Source organism: Oncorhynchus masou, chromosome 30, assembly GCF_036934945.1.
Source record: "Oncorhynchus masou masou isolate Uvic2021 chromosome 30, UVic_Omas_1.1, whole genome shotgun sequence".
NCBI classification, from domain to species: Eukaryota; Metazoa; Chordata; class Actinopteri; order Salmoniformes; family Salmonidae; genus Oncorhynchus; species Oncorhynchus masou.
Genome location: NC_088241.1, coordinates 35,490,439 through 35,507,227, shown reverse-complemented (window position 1 = coordinate 35,507,227; position 16,789 = coordinate 35,490,439). Strand labels below are relative to the sequence as shown.

Here is a 16,789-nt window from a genome sequence, read left to right as displayed (position 1 = left end):
AGCTACGAGTCGGCTGGATCGGTCAGACATACCAGTCTAACTTTGATGCAGAAGCGAGAGGGGTAGCAATCCTGATAAGGAAAAACACTCCTTTTGTTTGCTCATCCTCGATTTCAGATCCTAATGGTCGGTGTATTATTGTTGTTACTGGATTCGAAACCAATAACCTTGGTCAATTTACATGGACCCAACTTCGATGATCCATTATTTTTTCAAAGGGTATTTAAGGCCATACCAAATATCTTTGATACAAGTGTTATTGTTGGAGGTGACTTTAACTGTACGTTAGATCCTTTTTTAGATAAACAGCTATCAAGGTCAGTTCAACAATCAAAATGCCAGTGTCTGTCTAAATACATTGATGACAAACAACATTGTTGTCATGCCTTGGTCTTAGTATTTTGTGTTTTAGTTTATTAGTTAGTCAGACCAGGGTGTGACATGGGTTATTATGTATTGTGTTTTCGTATTGGGGTTTGTAGTGTCTGGGATTGTAGCTGATTAGGGGTGTGTGTGTGTTAAATAGGTTGGCTTCCTGAGGCGGTTCTCAATCAGAGTCAGGTGATTCTCGATGTCGCTGATTGGGAACCGTATTTAGGTAGCCTGGTTTTCGCTTTGTATTTCGTGGGTGATTGTTCCTGTCTCTGTGTAGTGTGCACCAGTCAGGCTGTAATAGGTTTCACGTTCCGTTTGTTGTTTTGTATTATTTAGTTGTTCATGTATAGTTCGTTCGTTTGTCTTCACTAAATAAACATGAGTAACCCACACGCTGCATTTCGGTCCGACTCTCTTTCAACTAAAGAAGAACGCCGTTACAATTGTTGATATTTGGAGACTGACTCATCCAACAGATAGGGATTATTCTTTATTTTCGTCAGTTCATAAATCATATTCCAGAATTGACTATTTTTTATTAATTTCAGCAGCTGCGTCGTTTACCTATCACCCTATTCTAATTACGGATCACTATCCTCTGTCCATGGTGCTGAAACTCGACACTATGTCTACAGGTCGGCGACCCGTAACGCTAAGACGCATACCTGTTGAAAGATGAGACTTTTTGTCAGTATTTGGAGGAACAGATTGCCTTTTTCCTCTGAGCTAACGACGCGGGGGATGTTGACGACTCCACCCTTTGGGAATCTCTAAAGGCTGTGATTAGAGGTTACATTATTTATTATACATCAGAGAGGAAGAAACGCACCAATACTAGGCTGGGAGAAATTGCAAGAGAGTTAGGGGAACAGGAGAATGTTTTTAGGACGAATTCCTTGAATACAGTCCTTGAAAAGATCACAAAGTTGAAATATGAATACAATATCATCCTTTTGAAATGGGTGGGCTCTTTACTTGCTAGAACGCAACAAAGTTATGTTGAACAGGGTGACAAAACACAGAAATAATTATCAAGACAGCTAAGGCATGTACAGGCATCTAGAGCTATTCACAAAATAAAAGACAAGAAGGGTAAAATAGTAACAGATCCGCAGGATATTAATAAATGCTTTGCTTAGTTTTACTCAGAGCTATACCAATCAAAATTCGATGCTACTGATCCACAAACTATGGAACGTTTTCTCGCTGAATGTGAACTTCCTAAACTAGACTGGGGGCAGCTGCTGCACTCAATGCAGGGATAACTTTAGAGGAAATTAACACATCGATAGCACAATCTCCAAACTGCAAGGCCCCTGGGCCCGATTGATATGTAATAGAATTCTATAAGAAGTACTGCGCCATTCTAGCTCCACTTATGTTGCGAATGTTTAAACAATCCAAAGAAAATGCCAAACTCCTGCTAATACTATATGAGGCTACAATAGCACTGATCTTGAAAAAAGCTAGAGATTCCATGGAGATGTCGTCTTATCGTCCCGTGTCGTTACTCCCCATAGAAAATAAGGTGTTGACAAAGATATTGAAAAACCGATATAAACCGATATAAAAAAAATATATTTCTGACATCATACACCCTGACCAGACAGGTTTTTATCCCGGGCTGACATATATACTACAATTTGAGACGCCTTTTCAACGTAATATATCATGATCATAAAGTTGAGGCAGTGGTAATAGCTCATGATGCAGAGAAGGCGTTTGATCAGATTGAGTGGAAGTATATAATGTCGGTTCTGGATCATTTCCTGTTTGGAAAGGAATTTATTAATTGGATAATTATTTATGCATACCCACTAGCGTCCGTGGTAACCAATCAGGAAATGTCACAGTCATTCCGCCTGTTCAAGGGCTGCCGACAGGGGTGCCCTATTTCACCTGCTCTCTTCGCTATAGCCATGGAACCCCTTGCTACTCACATTCGTGCATGTGCCGATATAGCTTCTTTAAAAAAAGACACGCAGCACAAAATGTCCCTATTTGCAGACAATGTTATTTTGTTTTTATCCAAGCCTAAAATGTCTATTCCCCCTTTCTTAACTTGATTAATACATTCGGCTCCTTCTCTGGCTACAAGTAAACTGGCAAAAAAAGCGAATTGATGCCGATATCACGGCCTGTGGATATGTAATTTCTGCAATCTACCCCATTTAGAACGGTGATGGACAAGATCACAAGCCTGGGTATTGTAATGACAAGAGACCTTGATAAGCTATTGAAAGCAAATTGTGACTTAAAAATGTAACAGCTTTAACAAAATTTAGATTTTTGGAAAACTCTGCTTATCTTTTTGGTTGGTCATATAAACGCTATTAAAATGTTTGTCCCTACCCAGGTTTCTTTACCTCTTCCAATGTCTACCCAATTTCATACCACAAAGCTATTTTAAGAAACTGGATTCAATAGTAATTCCATTATTATGGGATAACAAGGCAGCCAGAATTTCAAAGAAGCATTTATGCAAGTACAAGATAGAGGGGGGCTTTGGCCTTCCTCACTTCAAACTGTATTATTGGGCTGCTAATCTGAACATTGTGTCTTTCTGGAAGGAAAGTTTACCCGGGATGCGACAGAAGGATATGCCTTCATGGATTTTGATTGAGCAGGCCTCCTCTCAACGTTCCTCACTCCCTGCACTTGTTAATAGTCCATCATAAGTGAAAAAAGCCACTTATGACTCTAATCCAGTCATTTGTAATACTCTTAGGATCAGGAAGCAGATTAGTTATTTTCTTAACACACCCACTGTATACATTGTCAGCCCGATTTGCATGAATCATGCTTTCCACCCTGCATTGGATGATATGGTGTTTTCACAGTGGAGAGAGAAGGGGCTCACAACAATTTGTAATTTATACATTGATAGCCAGTTAGCTTAATTTCAACAATTACAGGATAAGTTTAACATGCCAACAACACATTTTTTCAGATACCTCCAAATCAGGAATTTCTTATGGACACATATCCCACAGTGTGGCGTTAACCCAAATAGCCTGATCCTTGTCAAACCCCATTCAAAGGGGTCAGACTCTAGATGTGTATGATGTGCTACAGGCCCACATAGAGGTATCCACAGACACTATTAAAAGGGCTTGTGAACAAGAACTTGGTTCAGAAATCTCAGGTGAGGACTGGGTAGAAGCTCTCATGAATATAAACCACAGTTCAGTGAATGCCAGACACAACCTTGTACAGTTTAAGGTGATACACAGTTCACACCGTACATTACTCTTAAGTAAAACTGCATAAAATATTCTCATTTTTGATCAACAACAAGTGGGACACAATCATGAAGTGGAACAACATTTATTGGATATTTCAAACTTTTTTAACAAATCAAAAACTGAAAAATTGGGCGTGCAAAATTATTTATTATTATATCCACTTCATGATTGTGTCCCACTTGTTGTTGATTCTTCACAAAAAAATACAGTTTTATATCTTTATGTTTGAAGCCTGAAATGTGGCAAAAGGTCGCAAAGTTCAAGGGGGCCGAATACTTTCGCAAGGCACTGTATATCATTTTGGGGGCCACCCGTTAGAGTAAATCTCGTTCCTGTTCATCTATTCTGTTCATCTATTATTGTCTTAAAATGTTAAGGTTGAACACTGAGGCTTACAGAGTTCTTCAAGAGCATGTCAAATCCAAAAGCTGGTATAGTTGCTACATGTATTGCTATATGTAAACATAAACAATCCAGTCTACAAATGTAACACAATGAGCAGGTATGACATTTACGCTAACAGGTCAAAAACATTTAGTGTCCTCAGAGCATGCGCAGACCAGCTGGCTGATGTGTTTACGGACATATTCAATCAATCCCTATCCCAGTCTGCTGTTCCCACATGCTTCAAGAGGGCCACCATTGTTCCTGTTCCCAAGAAAGCCAAGGTAACTGAACTAAATGACTACCACCCCGTAGCACTCACTTCTGTCATCATGAAGTGCTATGAAAGACAAGTCAAGGATCATATCATCTCCACTCTACCTGACACACTATACCCACTCCAATTTGCTTACCGCCCCAATAGGTCCACAGACCTCACAATCACACTGCACACTGCCCGAACCCATCTGGACAAGAGGAATACCTATATGTAAGAATGCTGTTCATCGAATACAGCTCAGAATTTAACACCATAGTACTCTCCAAACTCGTCATTAAGCTCGAGACCCTGGGTCTCGACCCCGCCCTGTGCAAATGGGTCCTTGGACATTCTGACGGCCTGCCCCAAGGTGGTGAGGGTAGGAAACAACATCTCCACCCTGCTGATCTCAGCCCTCTCCTGTACTCCCTGTTCACCCATGACTGTGTGACCATACACGCCTCCAACTCAAATCATCAAGTTTGCAGATGACACTACAGCTTGATTACCAACAACGATGAGGCGGCCTACAGGGAAGAGGTGAGGGCCTTCAGAGTGGGGTGTGAGGAAAATAACCTCACACTCAACGTCAACAAAACAAAGGAGATGATCGTGGACTTCATGAAACAGCAGAGGGAGCACCCCCCCCCTATCCACATCGACGGGACAGTAGTGGAGAAGGTGGAAAGTTTTAAGTTCCATCATGGACAAACTGAAATGGTCCACCCACACAGACAGCATGGTGAAGAAGGCACAACAGCGCCTCTTCAACCTCAGGAGGCTGAAGAAATTTGTCTTGTCACCTAAAGCACTCACAAACTTCTACAGATGCACAATCGAGAGCATCCTGTCGGGCTGTATCACCGCCTGGTACGGCAACTGCTCCGCCCACAACCGTAAGGCTCTCCAGAGGATAGTGAGGTCTGCACAACACATCACCAGGGGCAAACTACCTGCCCTCCAGGACACCTACACCACCTGATGTGACAGGAAGGCCAAAAAGATCATCAAGGACAACAACCGCCTGAGCCACTGCCTTCATCCCACTATCATCCAGAAGGCGAAGTCAGTACAGGTGCATCAAAGCTGGGACCGAGAGACTGAAAAACAGCTTCTATCTCAAGGCCATTATACTGTTAAACAGCCATCAATAACAATGAGTGGCTGCTGCCAACATACTGACTCAAATCTCTAGCCACTTTAACATTAAAAATTGGATGTAATAAATGTATCACTCGTCACTTTAAACAATGCCACTTTATATAATGTTTTCATACCCTACATTACTCATCTCATATGTACAGTATATACCGTACTCTATACCATCTACTGCATCTTGCCTATGCCATTTGGCCATCGCTCACCCATATATTTTTATGTACACATTCTTATCCATTCCTTTACACTTGTGTATATAAGGTAGTTGTTGTGAAATTGTTAGATTACTTGTTAGATATTACTGCATGGTCGGAATTAGAAGCACAAGCATTTCGCTACATTCACATTAACATTTGCTAACCATGTGTATGTGACCAATAAAATTTGATTTGAAAAATAACTATCTGAAAGCCATGCCTCCAATCTAATAGGCTGCCACCTTTACAATATATAATTAAAAAGGTCAAAAATGTAACCCCTCTCATCACAAATAGTTTCAGGTTTGAACCTTTACATAGGGGTTCCTCGTAGACCCTTTTCAGAACTTGAAAGGTTCCGCCGGTGTGGCAACCCAAAAGGTTCTTGCCAGCACCTTGATAAATAGTTATTAAAGTGAGAGAGGCAGACTTTCCCTCCTCCAAGTTGTTGTGCGTCCCAAATGGCACCCTATTGCCTGTGTAGTGAACATGAAAAAAAAAGCAGGTCCAAAGCAACACACTATATAGGGAATAGGGTGTCATTTCAGATGCAACTAGGCAGTCGCTATGGAGGGCTAAATTTAACATAGTTGAATCAAGTTTTAATTGGATGTACATGTGAGGCCGTGAGGCTGAGGTCAGGGATCCCAACTGGTTAAGGCCCAAAAAGGTGACAAACAATTTTGGCACGGAAACCCGGGAAAAAACTTTGTGAAGTGAAGGAAAATGTACTTCACTTCAGAGAATAACAAGTACATAACACACATTTAAAAATGGTGTTCTGAGGTCGGTGGGAGTTTGGGCTCTTTGGTCTGGGTTTAAGGTTTATCGTGATATGTACAGTTATGTAGAACAATTTTATGGTTCTTTATATATCCTTTATGGAGAAGGTTCTATAAAGGAACCTTTCTCAATCTGAAAGGTTCTTTGTAGATCTTTCTGAAGAACCATACAGGGTTTTTGATTCTGGTCAGCCATATTATATTGCTCAAATTCCATAGGTGGTATTATTGTGTGAACTGACACATTTAATCAAGTGAGCTATCTGTGGAACATCTGGGGGTCCCTGAGGAGAGAATTGAGAACTACTGACTGCTTCAGTCAACCGTTCTCAGTTGACAAGGCCATACGTAAGTCTTTCACAAGACACTTTCACTGGCCATAATCAGATACTGTAAGATACTGTAAGATATATAGTGGCATAACACAACACATTAGATACATTGGAATGACACAAAGATTTGTGCGCAAACCACGCTCCAAAAATATTCTACATTTTGTGAACTGTAAAGAACCATTGAAGAGCTCCAGTGATGGCTCCACATACAGTAGAACCTTCACCCTTCTCAAAGAACCCGTGAGTAACATTCTTTTTTTTTACAATTTAGGAACAGACACATATATTTTGGGAGCACAATGAAATTTCGTATCATATAATAGCATTCACAGCTTTCAATAATTTTTACATTCATGGTCTGTTAACATATATGTTAGATTATACAGAAAATTGGTTGAAAACCTGTAAAAACTGTATTTATAATTATATGACCATTTAAATTGACTAATTCTTTTACACAATTTCTAATATATCACATGCCTAACTTTTATTTTCCTGCATAAGTAAATTCAGGATTATGCCTCTACTGTCATTCATCCCAATTAAATGGCACCCTATTCCCTATCAGTGTCTGTGTCCCTCTATAAAAAATGCTGGGTTAAAAACAACCCAGTGCTGGGTATATAATGGACAGAACACATGTTGAGTTATTTTGACCCAGCCAATTGGGTTGTTTTCATTGAAGACGGCAGGCGTGGCTTAGTATGGGATAGTTATTTTTGGTCACACGTGAGAGTCAACGTCATTATATTTCATCTGTTCTGTCTGGCTGTCTCTACACTTCTGCTTTCAGAATACAAAGATCGCATAGAAAAGACAGGTGGAGACGGACAAAAGTTGCATACTGGTGTCACGACATCTGCCGAGGTCGGTCCCTCTCCTTGTTCGGGCGGCGTTCCGGCGGTTGACGTCACCGGTCTTCTAGCCATCGCCGATCCACCTTTCATTTTCCATTTGTTTTGTCTTGTTTTCCCACACCTGGTTTGCATTCCCTCATTACTCATCTTGCATATAATCCTCTGTTTCCCCCCATGTCTGTGTGTGGAATTGTTATGTGTAAATGTATGTGTACTCCAGGATGGTTTGCGCCGGGTTATTGTAAACAGTGTGTGTTTAGTTTTCTAACCCGTGTGTGCTTTGTTCGCCTCAATAAAGAGCTCCATTTGCTACGCATTTCTGTTCTCCTGCACCTGACTTCCCTGCAGCCAGTTACGCACTCCTTTACAGAATTCCACACCCGAATTATGGAGTCAGCAGGAGCAGGTACCCCTGGTAGCGGAGTCGAGGAGCTGCTTCACATCTTGTCGCTGTCATGGACCGCATCGACTGGATCGTCCAGACGATGGACCGCAGGGAGAGACAGGGAGTCCCTCCAGCGCCCCCACCAGCACAACAGGGGTCTACACTACTCACCCCCTCCGCACCTGGTTCCAGTGGGATTCGTCTCGCACTTCCCAGGGAGTACGATGGGACGGCCGCACTCTGCCAGGGTTTCCTGCTGCAGCTGGATTTATACCTGGCGACCGTTTACCCGGCTTCCTCGGGCTGTGAGAGGGTGTCCGCCCTTGTCTCTTGCCTCTCAGGGAAAGCTCTGGAGTGGGCCAACGCTGTGTGGGGAGATGGAGATATGGTGCTGGACCACTTCGAGGATTTCACCCGCCGCTTCCAGGCCGTCTTCGACCACACGCCCGAGGGTAGAGAGTCTCTTCCAGGGGAAGGGGACGAGGAGCGCCCAGGAGTTCGCGATTGACTTTCGAACCCTGGCCGCCAGCGCTGGATGGAACGACAGGGCCCTGATCGACCACTATCGGTACAGTTTGCGCGAGGACGTCCATCAGGAGTTGGCATGCAGTGACACCACCCTCACATTTGACCAGCTGGTGGATCTGTCCATTCGGCTGGATAACCTGCTAGCTACCCGCGGATGTCCAGATCGGGATCTGTCGGTTCCATTCCCCAGCACCACCGCACCGATAACATGGAGCTGGGGGGGTACGGACCTCACAGGGTAACACCACAATCCTGGTCCGGGTCGGGTCAGAGAGGTGTGGGGGGCTGCCTTAATCAACAGCCATGTCATCAGTGCCCAGGGAACAGTGATTTAACTGCCTTACTCAGGGAGAGAAAGATTTTTGTCAGCTCGAGGATTTGATCCAGCAATCTTTTGGTTACTGGCCCAAAGCTCTTACCCGGCTACCTGCCGCCATGTACTGTTGAAGACGGAAGTTTGCATACACCTTAGCCAATTACATTTAAGCTCAGTTTTTCACAATTCCTGACATTTAATCCCAGTAAATATTCCCTGTTTGAGATTAGTTAGGATCACCAAGTTATTTTAAGAATAATAGTAAAGAGAATGATTTATTTAAGCTTTTATTTCTTACATCACATTCCCTTTGGGTCAGAAGTTTACATACACTCAGTATTTGGTAGCATTGCCTTTAAATTATTTAATTTGGGTCAAACATTTCGGGTAGCCTTCCACAACATTTCCACAATAAATTGAGTGAATTTTGGCCCATTCCTGCTGACAGAACTGTTGTAAATGTGTCAGGTTTGTAGGCCTCCTTGCTCGTGCACACTTTTTCAGTTCAGCCCAAAAATGTTCTATAGGGTTGAGGTCAGGGCTTTGTGATGGCCACTCTAATACCTTGACTTTTGTCCCTAAGCCATTTTGTCACAACTTTGGAAGTATGCTTGGAGTCATTGTCCATTTGGAAGATCCATTTGCAACCAAGCTTTAACTTCCTGATTGATGTCTTGAGATGTTGGCTTTTTTTGTCTGGCTTTTTTTGGAGCAGTTTCTTCTTCCTTGCTGAGCGGCCTTTCAGGTTATGTCGATATTGGACTCGTTTTACTGTGGATATTGATACTTTTGAACCTGTTCACTCCAGCATCTTCACAAGGTCCTTTGCTGTTGTTCTGGGATTGATTTGTCCTTTTCGCACCAAAGTACATTCATCTCTAGAAGACCGAACGAGTCTCCTTCCTGAGCGGTATGATGGCTGCGTGGTCCAATGGTGTTTGTACTTGCGTACTATTGTTTGTACAGATGAACGTGGTACCTTCAGGCGTTTGGAAATTGCTCGCAAGGATGAACCAGACTTGTGGAGGTCTACAATTTTTGGCTGATTTCCTTTGATTTCCCCATGATGTCAAGCAAAGAGGCACTGAGTTTGAAGGTAGGCCTTGAAATACATCCACAGGTACACCTCCAATTGACTCAAATGATGTCAATTAGCCTATCAGAAGCTTTTAAAGCCATCATTTCCACACATTTTCCAAGCTGTTTAAAGGGAGAGTCAATTTAGTGTATTTTTAACTTCTGACCACTGGAATTGTGAAAAGTGAAATATTCTGTCTGTAAACAATTGTTGGAAAAATTACTTGTGTCAAGCACAAAGTTGATGTCCTAACCGACTTGCCAAAACAATAGTTTGTTAACAAGAAATGTGTGGAGTGGTTGAAAACAAGTTTTAATGACTCCAACCTAAGTGTATGTAAACTTCCAACTTCAACTGTAGATGCATGATGTGTTCGGAATTCCATGATACAAAATCTGCATGAGCTGTCAAGTCTAGACACGGCCTTTTATTGTTTTCACATATTAAGGTTGGGCACTGAAGTATCTGAAAGCCACACACCTGTGTAAGCATCATAAAATCTACACTAGTGTCTATGCTCAACCTTAACATGCGATAATAATACAACAGAACATGAACCGGAATGACATTTGTGCTTACAGGTGGCCAAAAATAACTAGCCATGCCCCTACTAAGCCACGCTTCCAGTCTTCTATTCTTACCCGGTGGGTCATTGCTCAATAAGCCAGAATTAATAACCCAACAACCCAACTTTGTGACCTAACTGGCTGGATTAAAATAACCCAACATGTGTTTTGTCCAATATTTACCCATATTGGGTTGTTTTTAATGCGGCATTTGTTTGAGTGTAACGGCACCCTATTCCCTATATAGTGGGCTTCTTTTGACCAAGTCTCAAAGGGCTCTTGATTTGAACATGTTTTTGTGGTTGCTACAATATGAAGAAAGACAGAAAAGACATTGAATGCCATGTGGGGCGGCAGGGTAGCCGGTAGGGTAGCCTAGTGGTTAGAGCGTTGGACTAGCAGCCGAAAGGTTGCAAGTTCAAGTCCTCTGTCATTCTGCCCCTGAACAGGCAGTTAACCCACTGTTCCTAGGCTGTCATTGTAAATAAGAATTTGTTCTTAACTGACTTGCCTAGTTAAATAAAGGTCAAGTAAATAAAATAAAAATGTACCATTGTCGAAGTAGATGACGGTTGAGTTCCTGGAGACACTCGGGTCAAAGTTGGCCATGAGGGGGGCGATGTACTGGGTGGCCGTCAGCATTCTGTGGACCACGTCCCCTGTGTAGATGAACCCTGAGTGAGGGGGAAACATACAGCAGATATTACTCATTAAATACAATAGTTGCCACAACACAACAATCTGCATGTCCATGTCATCTTCCCAGGCTAAGCTTCCTTCTCTGCCTCACACTCAAACCATACGCACATACAGTATAAACACTAGCAATTACTCTCATGGTTAGAGCGTTGGCCCAGTAACCAAAAGGTCACCAGTTTTGAATTGAGCAAGGCATATAAACCTAATTGCTCCAAGTGTTGCTGTTGATAATGGCAGAGATTGGATGTGGTTCCACTTTCCACAGGTGTCTCAGGGAGAGTGGGGATATTCCAAAAACACATTTCCAATTCACACGTGAAAAAGGACAAATATAAGCACAATGTTTGAAGTCCCTTGCAAAATCTTTTCAGCCTCCTGAATGAGAAGAGGCACTGTTGCGCATTCTTCACGACTGTGTGCGTGTGGCCCATTTTAAGTTGTATTCTTCAGTGATCCAATACGGAATATAGAACACTTATCTTAATTTGGTTGTAATCTAGAGGTTAGAAAAAATATCTAGATCCCCTATGAGGCTGTGGAGGGATCCAAGTTGTGGATTTAAAAGAAAACATGAATCATCAGCGTACAGTATCATCATATCTCTTATTGGCTGCTTTTTCTTCACTCTGTGGTCCAACTCCCAAACTGTCTCAATTTGTTTTTCTTTTTTTCTATTGTGTTATTGACTGTACATTTGTTTATTCCATGTGTAACTCTGTGTTATTGTTTGTGTCGCACTGCTTTGCTTTATCCTGGCCAGGTCGCAGTTGTAAATGATAACTTGTTCTCAACTGGCCTACTGGTTAAATAAAGGTGAAATATATATATTTTTTAATTGGGTTGAGGTCGGGTGATTGTGGAGGCTAGGTCATCTGATGCAGCACTTTGTCACTCTTCCTTCTTTGTCAAAAAGTGTTGGGTCATTGTTCTGTTGAAAAGCAAATTACATTCCACTAAGCGCAACCCAGATTGCTATGGTAGCCATGCTGGTAAATTGTGCCATCACGCCTCCTCCTCCTCCATGCTTCACGGTTGGAACCACACATGCGGAGATCATCCGTTCACCTACTCTGCGTCTCACAAAGACAGTGGTTGGAACCAAAAATCTCAAATTTGGACTCATCAGACAAAAGGACAGACTTCCACCAGTCTAATTCCAATTAGGCATGTTTCTTGGTACAAGTAAGTATCTTCTTCTTATTGGTGTCCTTTAGTACAGTAGATGTGACTTTGCAGTAATTCGACCATGATTCACGCAGTCTCCTCTGAACAGTTGATGTTAAGATATGTCTGTTACTCTGAAGAATTTATTTGGGCTGCAATTTCTGAAGCTGGTAATTCTAATGAACTTATCCTCTGCAGCAGAGGTGACTGTGGGTCTTCCTTTCCTGTGGCGGTCCTCATGAGAGCCAGTTTCATCATAGTTCATGATGGTTTTTGCAACTGCACTTGAAGAAACTTTAAAAGTTCTTGACATTTTCCGTATTGACTGACCTTCATGTCTTAAAGTAAAGACGGACTGTCATTTCTCTTTGCTTTTTGAGCTGGTCTTGTTATAATATGAACTTCGTCTTTTACCAAATAGGGCTATCTTCTGTATATCATCCCTACCTTGTCACAACACAACTGATTGGCTCATACGCATTAAGTATAGAAATTCCACAAATTAATTTAACAAGGCACACCTGTTAAATGAAATGCATTCCAGGTGAAGCTGGTTGAGAGAATGCCAAGAGTGTGCAAAGCTGTCATCAAGGTAAAGAGTGGCTATTTTGAAGGATCTCAAATATTTTAACCAGGGTTCCCGAGTGGCGCAGTGGTCTAAGGCACTGTATCTCAGTGCTAGAGGTGTCACCACGTCCCTGGTTCGAATCCATTACATCTGGCTGTGATTGGGAGTCCCACAATTGGCCCAGTGTTGTCCTGGTTTGGCTGGGGTAGACTATCATTGTAAATAAGAATTTGTTCTTCACTGACTTGATTAGGTAATTAACGGTTACAAAATTGTTTAAAACTTATTTAGCTACTACATGATTCCATATGTGTTATTTCATAGTGTTGATGTCTTCACTGTTATTCTACAAAGTAGCATTTCTATGTTGAAGATGACATTTTTTTTCCCCCATACACCATCCAGTTTGCCACATTTAAAAGTTTCCCATATAATAAGGGGATTTGCTGTACCTATGTTAAGTCAGTTATAAATTCCTCTGTCCTAGTTAAAAGCAAGTTATCATCCAATAGGCCTTGATTACATTTCCAATATCCTCACCCATGTGGAAATTCAGTAAGAGTAATGTATATGCCAATTATGCAATTTATGTGTCCTTACAAACAGCATTAAGGATAAATATATACAGTATGTCTGCTGAGCACACCATACTCAATCAACACAAAGTAGACCTGCATAATTTACTGCTTATCAGCCAGTTGCCATTGTTATTAATGTGCCCCTGTGAAACAAAAAGTCCTGGCTATTCATCTTAAGGAAATATTCTTTACATAGAGGGGTACATTAACGTTGATGATGCCAGAAACAAAATATTTTTTTATTCTGTGACAGAGAGGTATAGCAAAGTCAGCTGCTGTGAAGATACATTAAATAAATCAAAATGGCTGCATGTCCTCATCTTCCCTTTCCTTCTTGCTTTTTTTTTTTTTTTTGGGGGGGGGGGGCTAACAGCGATTCGAGACTGAAACTTTGACAGTAAAAACCACAGAGAAAAAATAGCTAAAAATAGCAAAAAAAAGCATTCTTAAAAGGTCACACATAGCTGCAGTCAATTCACCGCCACTTTGTGTCATCATGTGTCTTCAACAAAGGCTGTAAAAAATACATCACGAGAAAGGCCAAGAGCACAGTCCCTCCCAGTGAGGAATCAATTCTGTTCTTAAGGACCCCACAGTCAAGTGTAGCCCCCACTCAGCACAGTGGGTGTGTGTATATCTGTGTGCCCCCACCAGTGCAGTCAGCAGAACTCAGAACTGTGGAGATATGGGAGAACAGGAGGATAGAAGTAGGAGAGGAGCAGGGGGGGGGGGGTTGAGTCTACCTGGCCATGGAGGAGGTGGATGAGGTGAGGAGGGGGAGTTGAGTCTATCTGGTCATAGAGGAGGGGAGGATGAGAGGTATTGAAGGAGGAGGAGTAGTAGGAGGGGAAGTTGAGTCTACCTGGCCTGTGTTTGTCTCCAGTTGGCATACCTGTGGGCCTACTAGGTAAACACGGATGAGGGTGGGAGAGAGAGAGAGAGAGCCAGACATTCAAGGTAAGGAGAGAGAGGAGATTGAGAGGGGATATAGTAGTCTACCTAGCCTTATCCTTTCATCTAACTCTCTCTCTTTCTCTTTCTCTCCCTCTCTTTCTCACACAACACACTGGGGGAGTTTGACACCAAATTATTTAACTCCGACTCAATCGTTGCATTCCATCAGCTCTAGTGTTTACCCAACAGCAGCCCAAATATGTACCTTATCTAACTTTCCTTTTCTACGCCACACCTTGTTTCCCCCATCTTTCTCTCTTTTCTTTCTTTCTATCTAGAAACAGCACATAGGGGCCCAGACTAAGTACAGTGCAGGCCTGCATCATAACCACACAATGACCATCAGGGACACACTCTATGTTAAAAGCTGTTAGGAGACTTTTGGCTCTGTGCCTGCTTCGCTGGGTAAATGAGAGAGACTTTTCTAACAATCTATTGTGAACAGAAAAACAGCCATCCGACAGCCTGGGAGAAATCAGTCAGTCTCTCAATACGCTTAAGAACAGACACCCAGAAAGAGAGCCATTCAATAGGGAAGCGGGATACCTAGTCAGTTGTGCAACTGAGTGCATTCAACTGAAATATGTCTTCCTGCATTTAACCCAACCACCTCTGAACCTCTGAGGTGCAGGGGGGCAGCTTTGATGGACATCATTGGTACCCAGGGGGAAGTTGTTATGGGGGTTAACTGCCTTGCTCAAGGGCAGAACCACAGATATTTCCACCGTGCTAACTCTGGAATTTGAACACTCAACCTTCTGGCTACTGTCCCAACGCTCTAACCGCTAGGCTTTCTGGCAGGCAAACTTGTTATGGCCATCACTTTAAGGAGGGGGACTGGACAGTAGATGATGAACGATTCAGCCAGGACAATTGGTAGCCGAATGAAAAAGCGAAAAAGAGGGAGTGTGAGAGACGGAGAGAGCGGGATAGAGGGTGAGAAAGAGAAAGAAAGAGAGAGTAAGTGAGAGATGGAGAGACAGACACAGAGACAATGCCAAATAGAGAGGGAGTAGAGGTGAAACAAGGAGATTGTTCCATTTTCAGCCCTGTTTATATATTCTGGTATCAGGGAGTACTGTTCTGTATATACTGGAGGAATCATTACCACAACCTCTTGACCAGCCGTTCTACTTTATTGGACATTCTGTCCAAACAAGCTAGTTGTTTCTCCATACTGAGCCTATGTTAGTTCTGGAGAGATTTCAGAGTTTAAAACAGCTGTCTGGAACAGCGAGCAGCCAGGATAGAAGGAACACATGCACACAGATACGCACACACATATATGTCCGACACAAACATTTGCAGTGTATCTGGCCATTATCTTGGCTTATCTCCAAACAGCGGCAGAGAAAACCACCTCTTCAATTAAGATAGAGGCTGTCCTCGTTGTTCCTGTGTAGTCAAAATGACAGGGGCTTTAGGACACGCATAGAGAAGGCCAGACAGGAAGAGAGGAGAAACAACTGGTCTCACTACTGTCTCCCCACATACTGGTTGAATCAACATTGTTTCCACATCATTTCAATGAAATTACCTTGAACCAATGTGGAATAGACGTTGAATTGATGTCTGAGCCCAGTGGGTGCATACTGAGTGACCACCTGTGTCTTTCTCCTTCCTCTGTTTGCCTGTTAGTGTGCAAATGTGTGTGACTGGAAGAGGATTTCATTAAGTGCGTGCGTGCGTGCGTGCGTGTGTGTGTATGCGTATGTGTTTACGAGCTGCCTTGTTGTTCCACTGCATCCCACACACTCCTTTGGGGCTTCTGTGACGAGCATCTACATCAGCCCTGTGGCATCCCCATGAAACAAAGTATTTAACCAAAATGTGCCTGGAGAAAAACAGAGACGACAAGCCCAATACTTGTGCACAGAGGAATCTGGCGCTGAGGGTGAAATGTGTGTGTGTGTTTCCGTTTGTGCTGTTTATTTCAGGGGTGCTGTCCTAGTAAAGACACCACACAGCTGCATTTCTACCGTGGCACTCTCTGGCAGCTGGAGTTTTCAGAGGGATCAGATTGCATATCACCACTCTGGTTGTGTCTCAAATGACACCCTATTCCCTATATGGTGCGCTACCTTTGACCAGGGCCCATAGAGATCTGGTCAAAAGTAGTGCACTATATAGGAAATAGGGTGACATTTGGAACACATATTCTGACAGACAGTGCCTGTCGTTACCGCTACAATCTCCAACCGCCAGACGCTGCTCAACGCTTGGCCCTGACAGCACCAGCAACACTTTATAGAACACCACCTCTTGTTACGTCTGTTATGAGGTGATTCATATCAAAAAGTTGACGCAACACATCATGTCACGACACCACGTCTTATGTCACTTTGTTTTGTGTTGTCATGT

The 16,789-nt window shown here is 42.6% G+C and overlaps 1 protein-coding gene across 1 annotated transcript in view; it reads right to left on the bottom strand.

The window, feature by feature from the left end:
* The window catches only part of LOC135522582 (plexin domain-containing protein 2-like), a 171,457-nt gene that overhangs the window by 64,648 nt on the left and 90,020 nt on the right, over positions 1-16,789 (bottom strand). The window contains exon 5 of the mRNA XM_064948983.1: positions 11,017-11,139. Coding sequence (XP_064805055.1) covers positions 11,017-11,139 — 123 coding nt within the window. The remainder of the gene's footprint in view (positions 1-11,016; positions 11,140-16,789) is intronic.